This window comes from Poromitra crassiceps, assembly GCF_964638095.1.
Source record: "Poromitra crassiceps genome assembly, chromosome: 14".
Taxonomy (NCBI): Eukaryota; Metazoa; Chordata; class Actinopteri; order Beryciformes; family Melamphaidae; genus Poromitra; species Poromitra crassiceps.
The window spans coordinates 33395761-33410744 of NC_139633.1; the positions used below are offsets into that span (position 1 = coordinate 33395761).

Sequence of the window (14984 nt, forward strand, 5' to 3'; positions counted from 1 at the left end):
ATCACGATAAGAGCAGGTCAGTGGGCCATCACGATAAGAGCAGGTCAGTGGGCCATCACGATAAGAGCAGGTCAGTGGGCCATCACGATAAGAGCAGGTCAGTGGGCCATCACGATAAGAGCAGGTCAGTGGGCCATCACGATAAGAGCAGGTCAGTGGGCCATCACGATAAGAGCAGGTCAGTGGGCCATCATGATAAGAGCAGGTCAGTGGGCCATCACGATAAGAGCAGGTCAGTGGGCCATCAAGATAAGAGCAGGCCAGTGGGCCATCATGATAAGAGCAGGTCAGTGGGCCATCACGATAAGAGCAGGTCAGTGGGCCATCATGATAAGAGCAGGTCAGTGGGCCATCACGATAAGAGCAGGTCAGTGGGCCATCATGATAAGAGCAGGTCAGTGGGCCATCACGATAAGAGCAGGCCAGTGGGCCATCATGATAAGAGCAGGTCAGTGGGCCATCATGATAAGAGCAGGTCAGTGGGCCATCACGATAAGAGCAGGCCAGTGGGCCATCATGATAAGAGCAGGTCAGTGGGCCATCATGATAAGAGCAGGTCAGTGGGCCATCACGATAAGAGCAGGCCAGTGGGCCATCATGATAAGAGCAGGTCAGTGGGCCATCACGATAAGAGCAGGCATAATGTGTTAATTCCACGACTACAGGAGAGACTTGATGTTCTCTGCAATTAGGTGGAAGAAAATGCGCACATATAATATCGGTATCGGCAATATCGAATATCGGCAAGAAATCCAATATCGTGGATCCCTTGTCCCAATGAATGGAACAGCGTGTTTGAGGGGAACTGAGAATATAGCAAACACTTCAATATTGCCAATTATTAATTGTGTGTGTGGGGGGGGGGTGCATCTACGATTGATGGTGCAGCCCTACAGTCCTGTAAAGCAGAGAGGATCTTTGGCCATACCAGAACCAGCAGCCTGGTCCTCTGGCAGATGCCCGGCAGGAAGGGGAAGGGCGGGACTTCCTCCCCTCTCAGACAGCTGCTGAGCCAGCTGAACACACTGGGAGGCTCCGCCCTCAGGAAGGACGGATGCTGCATCTGGCCAATCTGGGCTGAGAGAGGAGAAGAAGAAGAGGAGGGAGGGAAGATGGCAAGGAAGCCAGACAGGAGAGGAAGCAAAGTGAATCACAAAGTAACGGTTTAAATGGACACGCGCCCACACGCGCGCACACCAGGGTGGGAATTTCGTCATTTTAGGGGCAAGGTCACATGTCAGGGCACAGAGGTCATTGCTCTGTTGACATCATGAAGAGAGATCTTTCTGAAATGTGTGTTAAAATGATTCAAGTACACATCCTTTACACAGAGCAGCTACATTAAACTGAGACCACTGATGCTTTTAAAGCAGCTGACAGCAGCAGGCTGGTAGCAGGTTACTGCCAAGGTGGTCTTAGAGATCTCAGGGCATCACGGCCAGAGGGAGGGGCAACGTAGGCCATGGCCTGATGGCCTCCATGTAATTCCCACCCTGGTGCGCACACACACACACACACACACACACACACAAACATGCACACACACACAAGGTGTATTTCCCTTTAAATATGTTGATGCTTCTTTTAATTTTTTTACAATCTACTAAAATGACTGTGAAACCGATAAGAGTAGTCTTTTTATTATTTCGAAAAAATTATTGTAGATTTAGAATGTAAATTGTCTATCAAATGTAATGCATTTTATTTGAATGTAATTTCACGTGACAATTTCACATACATTTTTGGCCCCATGGCCCGCCATCCAGATGCATTTTTGGCCCTTCAGAGGAAAGAATCGAGGCACCTCTAGAAATCCCCAAGCGATTGGTAGGCAGGGATCTCTCTCATTGTCTGACATGTTGAGACCAGTCTAATCCCGTCTAATCACAGTCTAATCCCGTCTAATCACAGTCTAATCCCGTCTAATCACAGTCTAATCACGTCTAATCAAGGTCTAATCCCTGATCATCCCACCCTCTGCCCCACACTGCAAGCTGTCCAGTCTCATACCATCAGGTACCAGCCTGTTACCTGTGTGTCTTACCCTGCTCTATGAGGCAGCTCTCAGTGAAACTACTGATTAAGGATGGGTAGTCTCTCCAGTACAAATCCACATACTCGTCCAGCTGGAGGTCTCTGCAAACAGAGGGAGGAAAAACAAGATGATTACAAATTAATATTGGTCTATCATCATTCTTGAAGACTGTGACATCAGTCATGTCATAAATCCAACAGGGACATCATCAGTGATGTCATAAATCTGATGACATCAGTGATGCTGGTCTCAGTGGCCACACCTCAAACAAACTGCAGAGTGCTGAATCAAGTGTCAAAATGGCTCCATCATCTCAGAAAGGCTCGTTGGCATTTGACTTGTCTTTTTTTCTCCCCTTACCCAGTGATTAAGAAACACACTGAGCAATTATCACCTGCCTGTATTGCATTACCATTCATCTTAGCAGATAATCAATAGCTTTTAATCCCTTTACCAACTCTCAGTGTGTGTGCGCGTGTCTGTGCGCGCGCGTGTGTGTGTGTGTGTGTGTGTGTGTGTGTGCGTGCGTGCGTGTGCCTAGAGCAGTGGTACGCAACCTTGCCCTACTCAGGAGCCACATTGGGGGGGGGGGATCTTTGCAAGAGCCACCATCTAAAAAAAGGTCCCTTTCCTCTCTCTCTTTTTTTTTTTAGATTTTTATTTATTTCTTTATTTTAAGTAGAACTTAAAGGAGCCACAACTACCCAGGAGGAGCTGCATGTGGCTCTAGAGCCTCTGGTTGAGTATCACTGGCCCAGAGCTACCGGCCTGTTCTCTGTTGTGGAACAAAGCCCTCCCTCATCATCCTCTACTGCTCGACAACAGCTGACGGAGCCAAGAGCCGCGGAACGACGCCCACGCGCTAACCGACACAAGCCACGCCCCCCCCCCCCAACGCGCTAAGCGACACAGGCCACACCCACACGCTAAGCGACGCAGGCCAAGTACTGCTGTGAAGAGTGCTTCACTCTCCCACTCCACCTCTTCTCTTATTGTCAGTGGCACCAATCACAGCGGTCACTCGACCGCCCGGCTGAAGGTTATTTCTCTTAACACGTTGCTGCGACAAGAGCCTGCATTACTCACAAGCCTCCACCGACAACAATGGAGGGAGCTGTGCGCTGTGCGAGTCGGCACGTACGCACGGCCGCCAACTCTTTCTGTTTGGATAGATGGGACAGCTTGATAATATCGCCTCTGCATTTGGAGAGGTCCACGTTTTTATTCCGGCAATGCCCCGCATCACATTCACAATACCCGACTCCCACTGCCTCCCTAGAAGTGAAATGCTCACCTCTACCACCCTCTTTCGCTTTGTAACTCTTGTATTTGTGTTTTCTGTAATCTGTGGATGTTTACGTTGATCTGTTGATGTTTATGTAAAGCGTCTCTGAGCACTTTTAGAAAAGTGCTATAGAGTAGGGATGTTCATCAATAATCGAAAATCGATAATTGATCGTTAAGGAATTGATTCGATCATGTGGAATTTTTATCGATTTTTAATATACTTTTTTAAATCAAATCAAATAGCCCTAAATGTGCTGAAACTACATTGGTTTTCCCTACGTGGTCGCAACCAGGTGAGGGCGCAATGGGACTATGAGACAACTGAACAAAACACCTCTGGGTGGGGCTATGGGCGTGGCCTCACTGGGCTTGCTGCGGTGAGAAGAACAGAAAAAAGCACATTGTCAGCACTCAGCCAAACGAGGAAATGAAGCGAGCGAAGCAAACCTTTGTTTGGGACCATTTCGAGTTAAAAGACGACATTGTGCATTGCAAGAACTGTGATGCCGTTTATAAGTACAACACGGCTAGACGCCAATGATTCACCACTTGAACAGCGTAGATCCGAGCCTGGTTAATGAGCCTCGTCGTCGTCCGGCATGCAGAAAAGATCACTCGTCTGGAACCTTATCGAGACCTGATCAATGTGATTGAGCAGCTATACTATGCGCTTCCCTCACGGGGCACCATTACCAGGCAGATTGAAAAGCACTTCATAGCGCTTCGCACATAGGCATTTTGTAAAATAAAAAATAAACGCATAAAAAATATATATATATATTAATATTAATATTATCGATAATCGTTAATTTTCCCGAATTTCGATTATGGAAATTGTTCGAAATGAACATCCCGACTATAGAGTTAGACGGTTTTCACAGAATTGTCAGTCTTGCTCTGCTCCTATATCCCCCCCCCCCTTTTTTTTCTCCTGTCCATAGCAAACACTGCGACAGGAAGTGAGCTGGGGTTCGGTTTAGAACGGCGATCCTCAAAGTCCGGACTCTGGTCCGCATCCGGACCGAGACGCCGTCCTATCCGGACCGAGCCCTATAACCTACAAATCATTGATAACCTACATTTTCACGGAGCGTTTCTATTTGAACCGGCACATGCTTTTATAGTCTTTACGGTACTACTGGTTTATCTGCCAGGAAGCTCACAGACCAATGCATGCGCTGTCAATCATCACACGTGATGCTACTCGGCCAATCAAATAAGCGAATCGTTTCTCTCTGTTGCTTCGTTCTCAGTGGTGCTGCGAGAGTGTGACACACGGACGGAGGGGAGGCGAGAGATAGTAATTTCACATGGTGTGCTCAAAAGAAACCACTCTTACATCAAATCAAATCATGGGAAGGCCGCATTTACCGACTATGCTTCTGCTAGCTGGAACAAACTGCCTGAAGACCTCAGATCTGCCCCAACGTTACTTACTTTTAAAAATAATAGACTAAAGACTTTTATGTTTACCGTCGCTTTTAACTGCTGACAGCTGTTTCTCAATCACTATTATACAACTGGTTTTAAAACATAGATGACTGTAATTACTGCTAAAAGCTGCAGGTCGGGGGGATGGTTCCATAATACGGATATACTCACAAGAGGGTGAGGTGATGCGTCAGGAGAGACACACGCGTAAGGCAGGGATTCCGCTAGACATTTTCCCAGACGGCCAGTGCAGCCGGTAACGTTCCAAAATTCCGGCCCTATCGAATATTTACCGGCCACTATTAAAAAAAGGATGTTATAAAATAATTGTTTCCTAAATAAACAAATCAATTTATTTCTCTCTAGTCTATTCTTTATAGCCTCTATAGTCGATCATATTTATTCCAGTGTTGTCATTAAGAGGCCGATTTCGCAGCAAGAATATTGAATTGGTCGGCACGTCGTTCTCGGTAAGGACGCTTTCGTTATTGAAACAGACAAGATGCATGCATGCTCCTATAGCCTATCTATCTGCATTTGCAGACACTCATGAACCCATATCTTCTGGACATTGCCTTGATGAAAAAAGCTAAAAGTAATAAGTGCAACAGTGTCAGTGCAGACAGCGCACAACTTGAATCTCCAGCAATAGGCTACGCACCTTAATCTCTCCCACTCCACACCTGGCACCTGCGTCAGCTCTCCTGCACTCGTTCTCGGCTTCCATGTGGCTTTATTTGTGGTAAGCATTTTGATTCATCTCCTCATCATACGAGCGTCGGGCAACAAGCACAAGCCATTGATTGATTGATTGATTCGGCCAACGTAGATAAAAAGGCTTTTTACCTCCGCTAAATTGACAGCCTACGTCGGGTCGCTTTCGCTTTTGACGGCGGCAGGCACGCTTCTGTTTATTCCCTGCCGTCTTGCTGGCCTCGGCTGAAGTAGGCTACTTGTTGCATGATCTCGATTAAAAAAAGGACTGGCCTAGCAAGGGATGTCTGTTTTGACATTTCGGTTTCCTCCTGTGTGTTTCCTCACAGCGGGTCCAGCGCTGGCCGGCGGGACTGATGCTGCTTGTGCGGCTTTTAAACGGCGCTCTACAGTAAAGAAAGCTATATTTTTCTTTTTCACCAACACTCAACATACAGGGGGCGGAAAACATATGATGTAATAAATCTCTATTTAAGTCGTAGCTTATTGGCAACATCACTTAGGTTATAGGTCACACAATATTAGGCTATTTTATATAAGGAATTTATTTATCTGGCGTATTTTCAGCCGGCCACTTGAGCCGGTGACCTTTTAATTTGCCGGCCCACGGCAACACATACCGGCTAAAAGCCGGCAATTGCCGGCTAACAGAATCCCTGGCGTAAGGGGAGCTTACTTGAGCCGTACTTGTTTTAAGCAAGGTTTAGAGAAAAAAAACGGCCTGTTTGTCGACGGGCAACAGATGACGCAAGGTACAAGCGGGGGTATGCTTGGCGTCCAAACTGCTGTATAGAGGAAAAGAGGACACCTTACCCAGACCGTACTGTGCTGTAGCACAGAGCAGAGGCTATCAAAGCCTGCTGGTATCATGTAGAGCTCAGGCTCAGCTGTCCTGTTGTTAACGTGAACGCATTGCAGCGGCTAGCCACATGACATTACAGCAACGCAGCGACTTGATAAAGAATGAATTATTCCCCCCAACCCCCAACCCCAATGATGATGCCATCGTACAAAACGATGTTTCACTGTAAAACAATCACGATGGGTATTTTGATGACATCGCACAACCCTAATGTGTAGAACCATCCACTCAGTACATCTGAACGCACAGTGAGTGAATAAAGCAAGTGTCACGTGACTTTTCGCCATGCATAAGTCTGCTTTGTGTCTGTATCTTTTGATGGAGTTGTTGTATGACCCAAGAAATTATAAAATTAGTGTTTACTTCATCTTAGGGGGGAAAAATGACTACAAAGATGGCCAGTGTGCTACAACTACTGTAAAGTCTTAAGCAATGTGTTGAAAGGCCATTGAGGCGTTCTGGGAAATGTAGGCAGTTCAGGGTTATAATCTATTTGAACTTGCACAGCATGATGTGTGTGGTTCTTCACTACATGTGACCTTGCATTGTGCTGGCCCACAAATAAACTGTCTCTATAGAACTTTGTTACTAACTTAGAGTGCTAAAATCTGAATCTCACACACACACACACACATACACACACACACACACACACACACACAGGGGGTTTGGTCACCTGGCCAGCTGCTGCAACAGACAGAGCAGAGAGGAGGCCCCGGCCCTCTGCAGCTGGTCCAGCTGCAGTTCCTGGTAGAGCAGGTGGAGGGCGTAGAAGAGAGCGGGGACATGAGGGAAGAGAGGAGCCGAGCTGTCCAACCTCAGAGACGCACTGCCCGGAGGAGACGCCTGGGAGGAGAGGAGGACAAGTCAAGATATGCAAAGACAAGAATAAAAAAGTGTGACTATGTAAAAGACTGGGGGGGAGAAAAGCAGTCAACAGTCAGTGTGCTATGCAACAGAGTTCAATGGATATATATATTTTTAGAAAGCCAATAGTGATGTTGGATTAACGTGACACAAATTACTAATATTTGCCCCAAGATTTGTGTACATGAGAGGTAAAGCCTTTGAAACAGAACGTAGACCTTCATGAGACATCAAATGTGTTTTCATTTTAAAATGCATAACTTTTGCTATGTTCACGCCTAGCGTCCACACTACTCCGCCTAGCGTCCACACTACTCCGCCTAGCGTCCACACTACTCCGCCTAGCGTCCACACTACTCCGCCTAGCGTCCACACTACTCCGCCTAGCGTCCACACTACCATCCACACTACTCCGCCTAGCATCCACACTACTCCGCCTAGCGTCCACACTACTCCGCCTAGCGTCCACACTACTCCGCCTAGCGTCCACACTACTCCGCCTAGCGTCCACACTACTCCGCCTAGCGTCCACACTACTCCGCCTACCGTCCACACTACTCCGCCTATCGTCCACACTACTCCGCCTAGTGTCCACACTACTCCGTCTAGCGTCCACACTACTCCGGAACCCCTAAAATGGAGACTTTGAACATGCTGATGATCCCGTTTTAGTTCTAAAACTCTGGGATTGCATTGTAGTCTGAAAGGGCGGAAATGGAGACTTTTGAAAAGGATGACGCAGTCGTAGCCACCGAGCAGACCTACTACTGTGAGAAAAGACAACTAAACTGAGGGGAAACCAGGGAGGCGTGTCTAAACTGAGGGAGGCGTGTCTAAACTGAGGGAGGCGTGTCTAAACTGAGGGAGGCGTGTCTAAACTGAGGGAGGCGTGTCTAAACTGAGGGAGGCCTGTCTAAACTGAGGGGAAACGAGGGAGGCGTGTCTAAACTGAGGGGAAACGAGGGAGGCGCATAATTTACTAAAACTTTGATTTGTAACCGTTAACCAAATGTGATGTGTGTGAGAGAGAGCAAGACCTAGGCGATAACCAGTAGCAGCGGCCTAACAACCAAACACAAAGGAGGCAATCTTCCCGTTTACACTGGCACACGCATGCCCAGTGTATGTGAATGGTCATGTGATCACAGAGATAGCTTTACTTTTAAAACGTTGTTATAAAACTAAAACTTATAAAAGGGAGAACAGTGTTTCCCCTAGAAAAATGTTCAGGCCTGGAGGGATTTCGAAACGTACCCCGACCACAACGGTGGGGGCCGTCGCTGGCGACGCTGAAGTTTTAACTAACCTGTCCGTATCTATGTTGGCAATGGCATCCCAAGTATCATCATACTATTATGGGATGCGATGCGAACAGTTGTATTATGGGATGTGCGTTTCCCAGGCAACGACACACGTTGACACGTTTTGGAACAGCGCTGCACGCTGGCACAATGCTCCTAAAAGCAAAATGCTTATTGTTTTGAATGATTTGGCATCTTCTATTACTGTTCACTGTCAACACCAGTATTGTTGTATTGTAATAATATGCCATAAAGGTTTATTGAAATTTTGGGGAGAGCAGGAAAAAAAATCTAAAAAAAAACAAAAACAAAAAAAACATTTCTGGCCTGGCGGGGGCACTGGCGGGTTCGCCAGGCCTGTAGAATGGTAGAGGAAACACTGGAGAACCATGCTTCAACATAGCCTCGAGTTTAGGACGTTGTCGGCGGCAGCTAGATGTACAGACTCAAACCTCAGCTTGCTGTGGGGCGGCTGTAGCTCAGGAGGTAGAGCGGGTCGTCCGCTAATCGCTTTGGATAAAAGAGGTCGGTGGTTCGATCCCCGCCTGCTCCAGTCTGCATGTCTAAGTGTCCTCGGGCAAGATACTGAACCCCAAATTGCTCCCAGCGTGGTAGCCTGCCGCCATCGGTGTATGAATGGGTGAATGTACCTAGTGATTGTAAAGCACTTTGGATAAAGGCGCTATATAAATGCTTTCACTCTCTCCTGTTTTCTCCCCATCTACATTATGGTATATCTGCGCTGGTCACGTCAGCTGCATCGATTTCTGGGCTTTGACGTCAGAGTATAAATTTGGCTTAAGTGTGAATGTAGCCTAAAAGTCAGAAAGGAACAGAAGAAGCAGAAGGAAAATATAAAGACATCCAAAGAAAATTACTCATTGGAATCAGTGGAGCTTAAGGGCTTCCCATAGAGTAGACAATCAGTGTGTAGTATTGATCAATTCTACAATATCTACCGGTAATCAAATCAATCTCATATCCATCACATCAGAGTTGGGTGACACAGATTGAATATGTGATGTCTAATAAAAGGCCACAGTGATAAATGAGTCTAACACTATAAACCAAAGGACATGCAATAATATACTGATCCAACACTATAAACCAAAGGACATGCAATAATATACTGATCCAACACTATAAACCAAAGGACATGCAATAATATACTGATCCAACACTATAAACCAAAGGACATGCAATAATATACTGATCCAACACTATAAACCAAAGGACATGCAATAATATAGTGATCCAACACTATAAACCAAAGGACATGCAATAATATAGTGATCCAACACTATAAACCAAAGGACATGCAATAATATACTGATCCAACACTAGAAACCAAAGGACATGCAATAATATACTGATCCAACACTATAAACCAAAGGACATGCAATAATATAGTGATCCAACACTAGAAACCAACGGACATGCAATAATATAGTGATCCAACACTAGAAACCAAAGGACATGCAATAATATAGTGATCCAACACTATAAACCAAAGGACATGCAATAATATACTGATCCAACACTATAAACCAAAGGACATGCAATAATATACTGATCCAACACTATAAACCAAAGGACATGCAATAATATACTGATCCAACACTATAAACCAAAGGACATGCAATAATATAGTGATCCAACACTAGAAACCAAAGGACATGCAATAATATACTGATCCAACACTATAAACCAAAGGACATGCAATAATATAGTGATCCAACACTATAAACCAAAGGACATGCAATAATATACTGATCCAACACTATAAACCAAAGGACATGCAATAATATAGTGATCCAACACTATAAACCAAAGGACATGCAATAATATACTGATCCAACACTATAAACCAAAGGACATGCAATAATATAGTGATCCAACACTATAAACCAAAGGACATGCAATAATATACTGATCCAACACCATAAACCAAAGGACATGCAATAATATAGTGATCCAACACTATAAACCAAAGGACATGCAATAATATAGTGATCCACTCAGGCTGAGTTCCATACAGAAGAGAGGACCTCTGTGTCTGTGTCTGTGGAGACGGCAGCGGGGGAGCAGGAGTCCACTGGCCCGCACACAGGCTGGGAAACCATCTGACGGTGGTAATGAGACCCCAACAAATATTCCCAGTCCTGCAGAGAGAAGACACAGAGACATGAGACACAGTGATGTGATGGTGAATAAACAGGTGGGCCAACTCTGAGCTCCAGGCAGTTCATCCCAGGCCAAACAAGCAGCAATAACAAGAAACATGGCACGGATTTTCAGGAAAATGTTAATTTCTCTCCCCCACCCCCCCTTAAACGGGGCTCTTTCAGATTTCTAGCTAGAAAATGCTAGTCTCGTTCCAGACCTATACATCAGTATCTGTCTAGTCTCTTTCCAGACCTATACATCAGTATCTGTCTAGTCTCTTTCCAGATCTATACATCAGTATCTGTCTAGTCTCTTTCCAGACCTATACATCAGTATCTGTCTAGTCTCTTTCCAGATCTATACATCAGTATCTGTCTAGTCTCTTTCCAGATCTATAGATCAGTATCCGTCTAGTCTCTTTCCAGACCTATACATCAGTATCTGTCTAGTCTCTTTCCAGACCTATACATCAGTATCCGTCTAGTCTCTTTCCAGACCTATACATCAGTATCCGTCTAGTCTCTTTCCAGATCTATACATCAGTATCCGTCTAGTCTCTTTCCAGATCTATACATCAGTATCTGTCTAGTCTCTTTCCAGACCTATACATCAGTATCCGTCTAGTCTCTTTCCAGACCTATACATCAGTATCCGTCTAGTCTCTTTCCAGATCTGTGTGATAGATAAATCCAGATAAATGTGTGTGGTTTGGTTAAAGAGATAGTTCAGAGATACAGTAGTTTGGGGGAATTTTACAGTTTTTCCCACTTTGCCAGAGTCAGAAACAAAAAAAAAATGCCTTCAGACGGACCTTATTTTAGTCTGAAGTAAGTCAAACAGCAACATCAGGCTATCTTGTCTCAACTGTTGAGTGTCTATGGCAGTGATACTCAACTGGGCCACATGCGGGCGCCCCCTGTGTGGCCCGTGATGGAATTGCAAAAAAAAAAAAAAAAAAAAAATGTACAGTGCACCTGAACACAACATACAAGATAACCGCTGAATAAGTGTCCAAATGTTCATGTCATTCTGACCAATACTCCACTTCTGTTGTAGCATTTCAGCCTGGAATATGGAATATCTTTCAATAATCTATGATTTAGCTGCTAAATTGTCAAATACCGCTGTCTGCTCGCTACCCAGGCACTTATGTATGTACTTAACCTAACTAACTATCCGGTGTGCACAACATTGTCAGACTAAACTTCGGCTGACACCCCAAAAACCTACAATCCGCTACAGAAAAATGTATATTGATTGTTTATTAACTGGCCCCTGGCCTTCTATCATTTCACGAAAGTGGCCCCCGGGCAAAGCAAGTTGAGTATCCCTGGTCTATGGGATCAAACGACATCATCACGATTCCATAGGCATCCAAGAATTGAGCGAAAATACGGTAAGCAAGTTAACTTAGGGTGTGTGGGGGGGGGGGGGGGGGTGCACAGTCACAGACTTTGAAAACTCCTGCTCTAATGAAAACACACATCAACCTGCTCTAATGAAAACACACATCACCTGCTGTAATGAAAACACACGTCAACCTGCTCTAATGAAAACACACATCAACCTGCTCTAATGAAAACACACGTCACATGCTCTAATGAAAACACACATCACCTGCTCTAATGAAAACACACATCAACCTGCTCTAATGAAAACACACATCACATGCTCTAATGAAAACACACATCACCTGCTCTAATGAAAACACACATCACCTGCTGTAATGAAAACACACATCACCTGCTCTAATGAAAACACACGTCACCTGCTCTAATGAAAACACACATCACCTGCTGTAATGAAAACACACATCAACCTGCTCTAATGAAAACACACATCACCTGCTCTAATGAAAACACACATCACCTGCTGTAATGAAAACACACATCAACCTGCTCTAATGAAAACACACATCACCTGCTCTAATGAAAACACACATCACCTGCTGTAATGAAAACACACATCAACCTGCTCTAATGAAAACACACGTCACATGCTCTAATGAAAACACACATCACCTGCTCTAATGAAAACACACATCACCTGCTGTAATGAAAACACACATCACCTGCTCTAATGAAAACACACATCACCTGCTCTAATGAAAACACACATACACCTGCTCTAATGAAAACACACATCAACCTGCTCTAATGAAAACACACGTCACCTGCTCTAATGAAAACACACGTCACCTGCTCTAATGAAAACACACATCACCTGCTCTAATGAAAACACACGTCACCTGCTCTAATGAAAACACACATCAACCTGCTCTAATGAAAACACACGTCACCTGCTCTAATGAAAACACACATCAACCTGCTCTAATGAAAACACACATCACCTGCTCTAATGAAAACACACATCACCTGCTCTAATGAAAACACACATCACCTGCTCTAATGAAAACACACATCAACCTGCTCTAATGAAAACACACGTCACCTGCTCTAATGAAAACACACGTCACCTGCTCTAATGAAAACACACATCACCTGCTCTAATGAAAACACACATCACCTGCTCTAATGAAAACACACATCACCTGCTCTAATGAAAACACACATACACCTGCTCTAATGAAAACACACACCAACCTGCTCTAATGAAAACACACATCAACCTGCTCTAATGAAAACACACATCACCTGCTCTAATGAAAACACACGTCACCTGCTCTAATGAAAACACACATCAACCTGCTCTAATGAAAACACACATCACCTGCTCTAATGAAAACACACATCACCTGCTCTAATGAAAACGCACATCACCTGCTCTAATGAAAACACACATCACCTGCTCTAATGAAAACACACATCAACCTGCTCTAATGAAAACACACATCACCTGCTCTAATGAAAACACACATCACCTGCTGTAATGAAAACACACATCAACCTGCTCTAATGAAAACACACATCAACCTGCTCTAATGAAAACACACATCACCTGCTCTAATGAAAACACACATCACCTGCTCTAATGAAAACACACATACACCTGCTCTAATGAAAACACACGTCACCTGCTCTAATGAAAACACACATCAACCTGCTCTAATGAAAACACACATCAACCTGCTCTAATGAAAACACACATCACCTGCTGTAATGAAAACACACATCACCTGCTCTAATGAAAACACACGTCACCTGCTCTAATGAAAACACACATCAACCTGCTCTAATGAAAACACACATCACCTGCTGTAATGAAAACACACATCAACCTGCTCTAATGAAAACACACATCACCTGCTGTAATGAAAACACACATCAACCTGCTCTAATAAAAACACACATCACCTGCTCTAATGAAAACACACATCACCTGCTGTAATGAAAACACACATCACCTGCTCTAATGAAAACACACATCACCTGCTCTAATGAAAACACACATCACCTGCTGTAATGAAAACACACATCAACCTGCTCTAATGAAAACACACATCACCTGCTCTAATGAAAACACACATCACCTGCTCTAATGAAAACACACATCAACCTGCTCTAATGAAAACACACATCACCTGCTGTAATGAAAACACACATCAACCTGCTCTAATGAAAACACACATCACCTGCTCTAATGAAAACACACATCACCTGCTCTAATGAAAACACACATCACCTGCTGTAATGAAAACACACATCACCTGCTCTAATGAAAACAGACATCACCTGCTGTAATGAAAACACACATCAACCTGCTGTAATGAAAACACACATCAACCTGCTCTAATGAAAACAGACATCACCTGCTCTAATGAAAACACACATCAACCTGCTCTAATGAAAACACACATCAACCTGCTCTAATGAAAACACACATCACCTGCTCTAATGAAAACACACATCACCTGCTCTAATGAAAACACACATCACCTGCTCTAATGAAAACACACATCACCTGCTGTAATGAAAACACACATCACCTGCTCTAATAAAAACACACGTCACATGCTCTAATAAAAACACACATCACCTGCTGTAATGAAAACACACGCCACCTGCTGTAATGAAAACACACATCACCTGCTCTAATAAAAACACACCCAGCTGCAGGCATCACAGAGGGAAGGTGAACATTTGAAAATCAGCAAGGTGATCCTTTAAAATCAAGACTTGGCCAATGTTGATGTCAGTCCACACTCATCTGAATTAATTTAACACTTGAGATCGTTTGGAAGGGCCAGCTCAGCTCTGATAGGGCTTTCAAAGGGTTACTTTCTTACTGTCACAATAACCAATATTACCGTGCTGTAAACAAGACGAATCAGCGTGACATCACTTGCCACCCAGAAATGCGG

The 14984-nt window shown here is 44.4% G+C and overlaps 1 protein-coding gene across 1 annotated transcript in view; it reads right to left on the minus strand.

The window, feature by feature from the left end:
• The window catches only part of anapc1 (anaphase promoting complex subunit 1), a gene marked incomplete at its 5' end in the record, with an annotated part of 254294 nt that overhangs the window by 168412 nt on the left and 70898 nt on the right, over positions 1 to 14984 (minus strand). The window contains 4 exons of the mRNA XM_083650747.1: positions 929 to 1077; positions 2045 to 2136; positions 7006 to 7175; positions 10534 to 10659. Of these exons, the coding sequence (XP_083506873.1) occupies positions 929 to 1077; positions 2045 to 2136; positions 7006 to 7175; positions 10534 to 10659 (537 nt within the window). The remainder of the gene's footprint in view (positions 1 to 928; positions 1078 to 2044; positions 2137 to 7005; positions 7176 to 10533; positions 10660 to 14984) is intronic.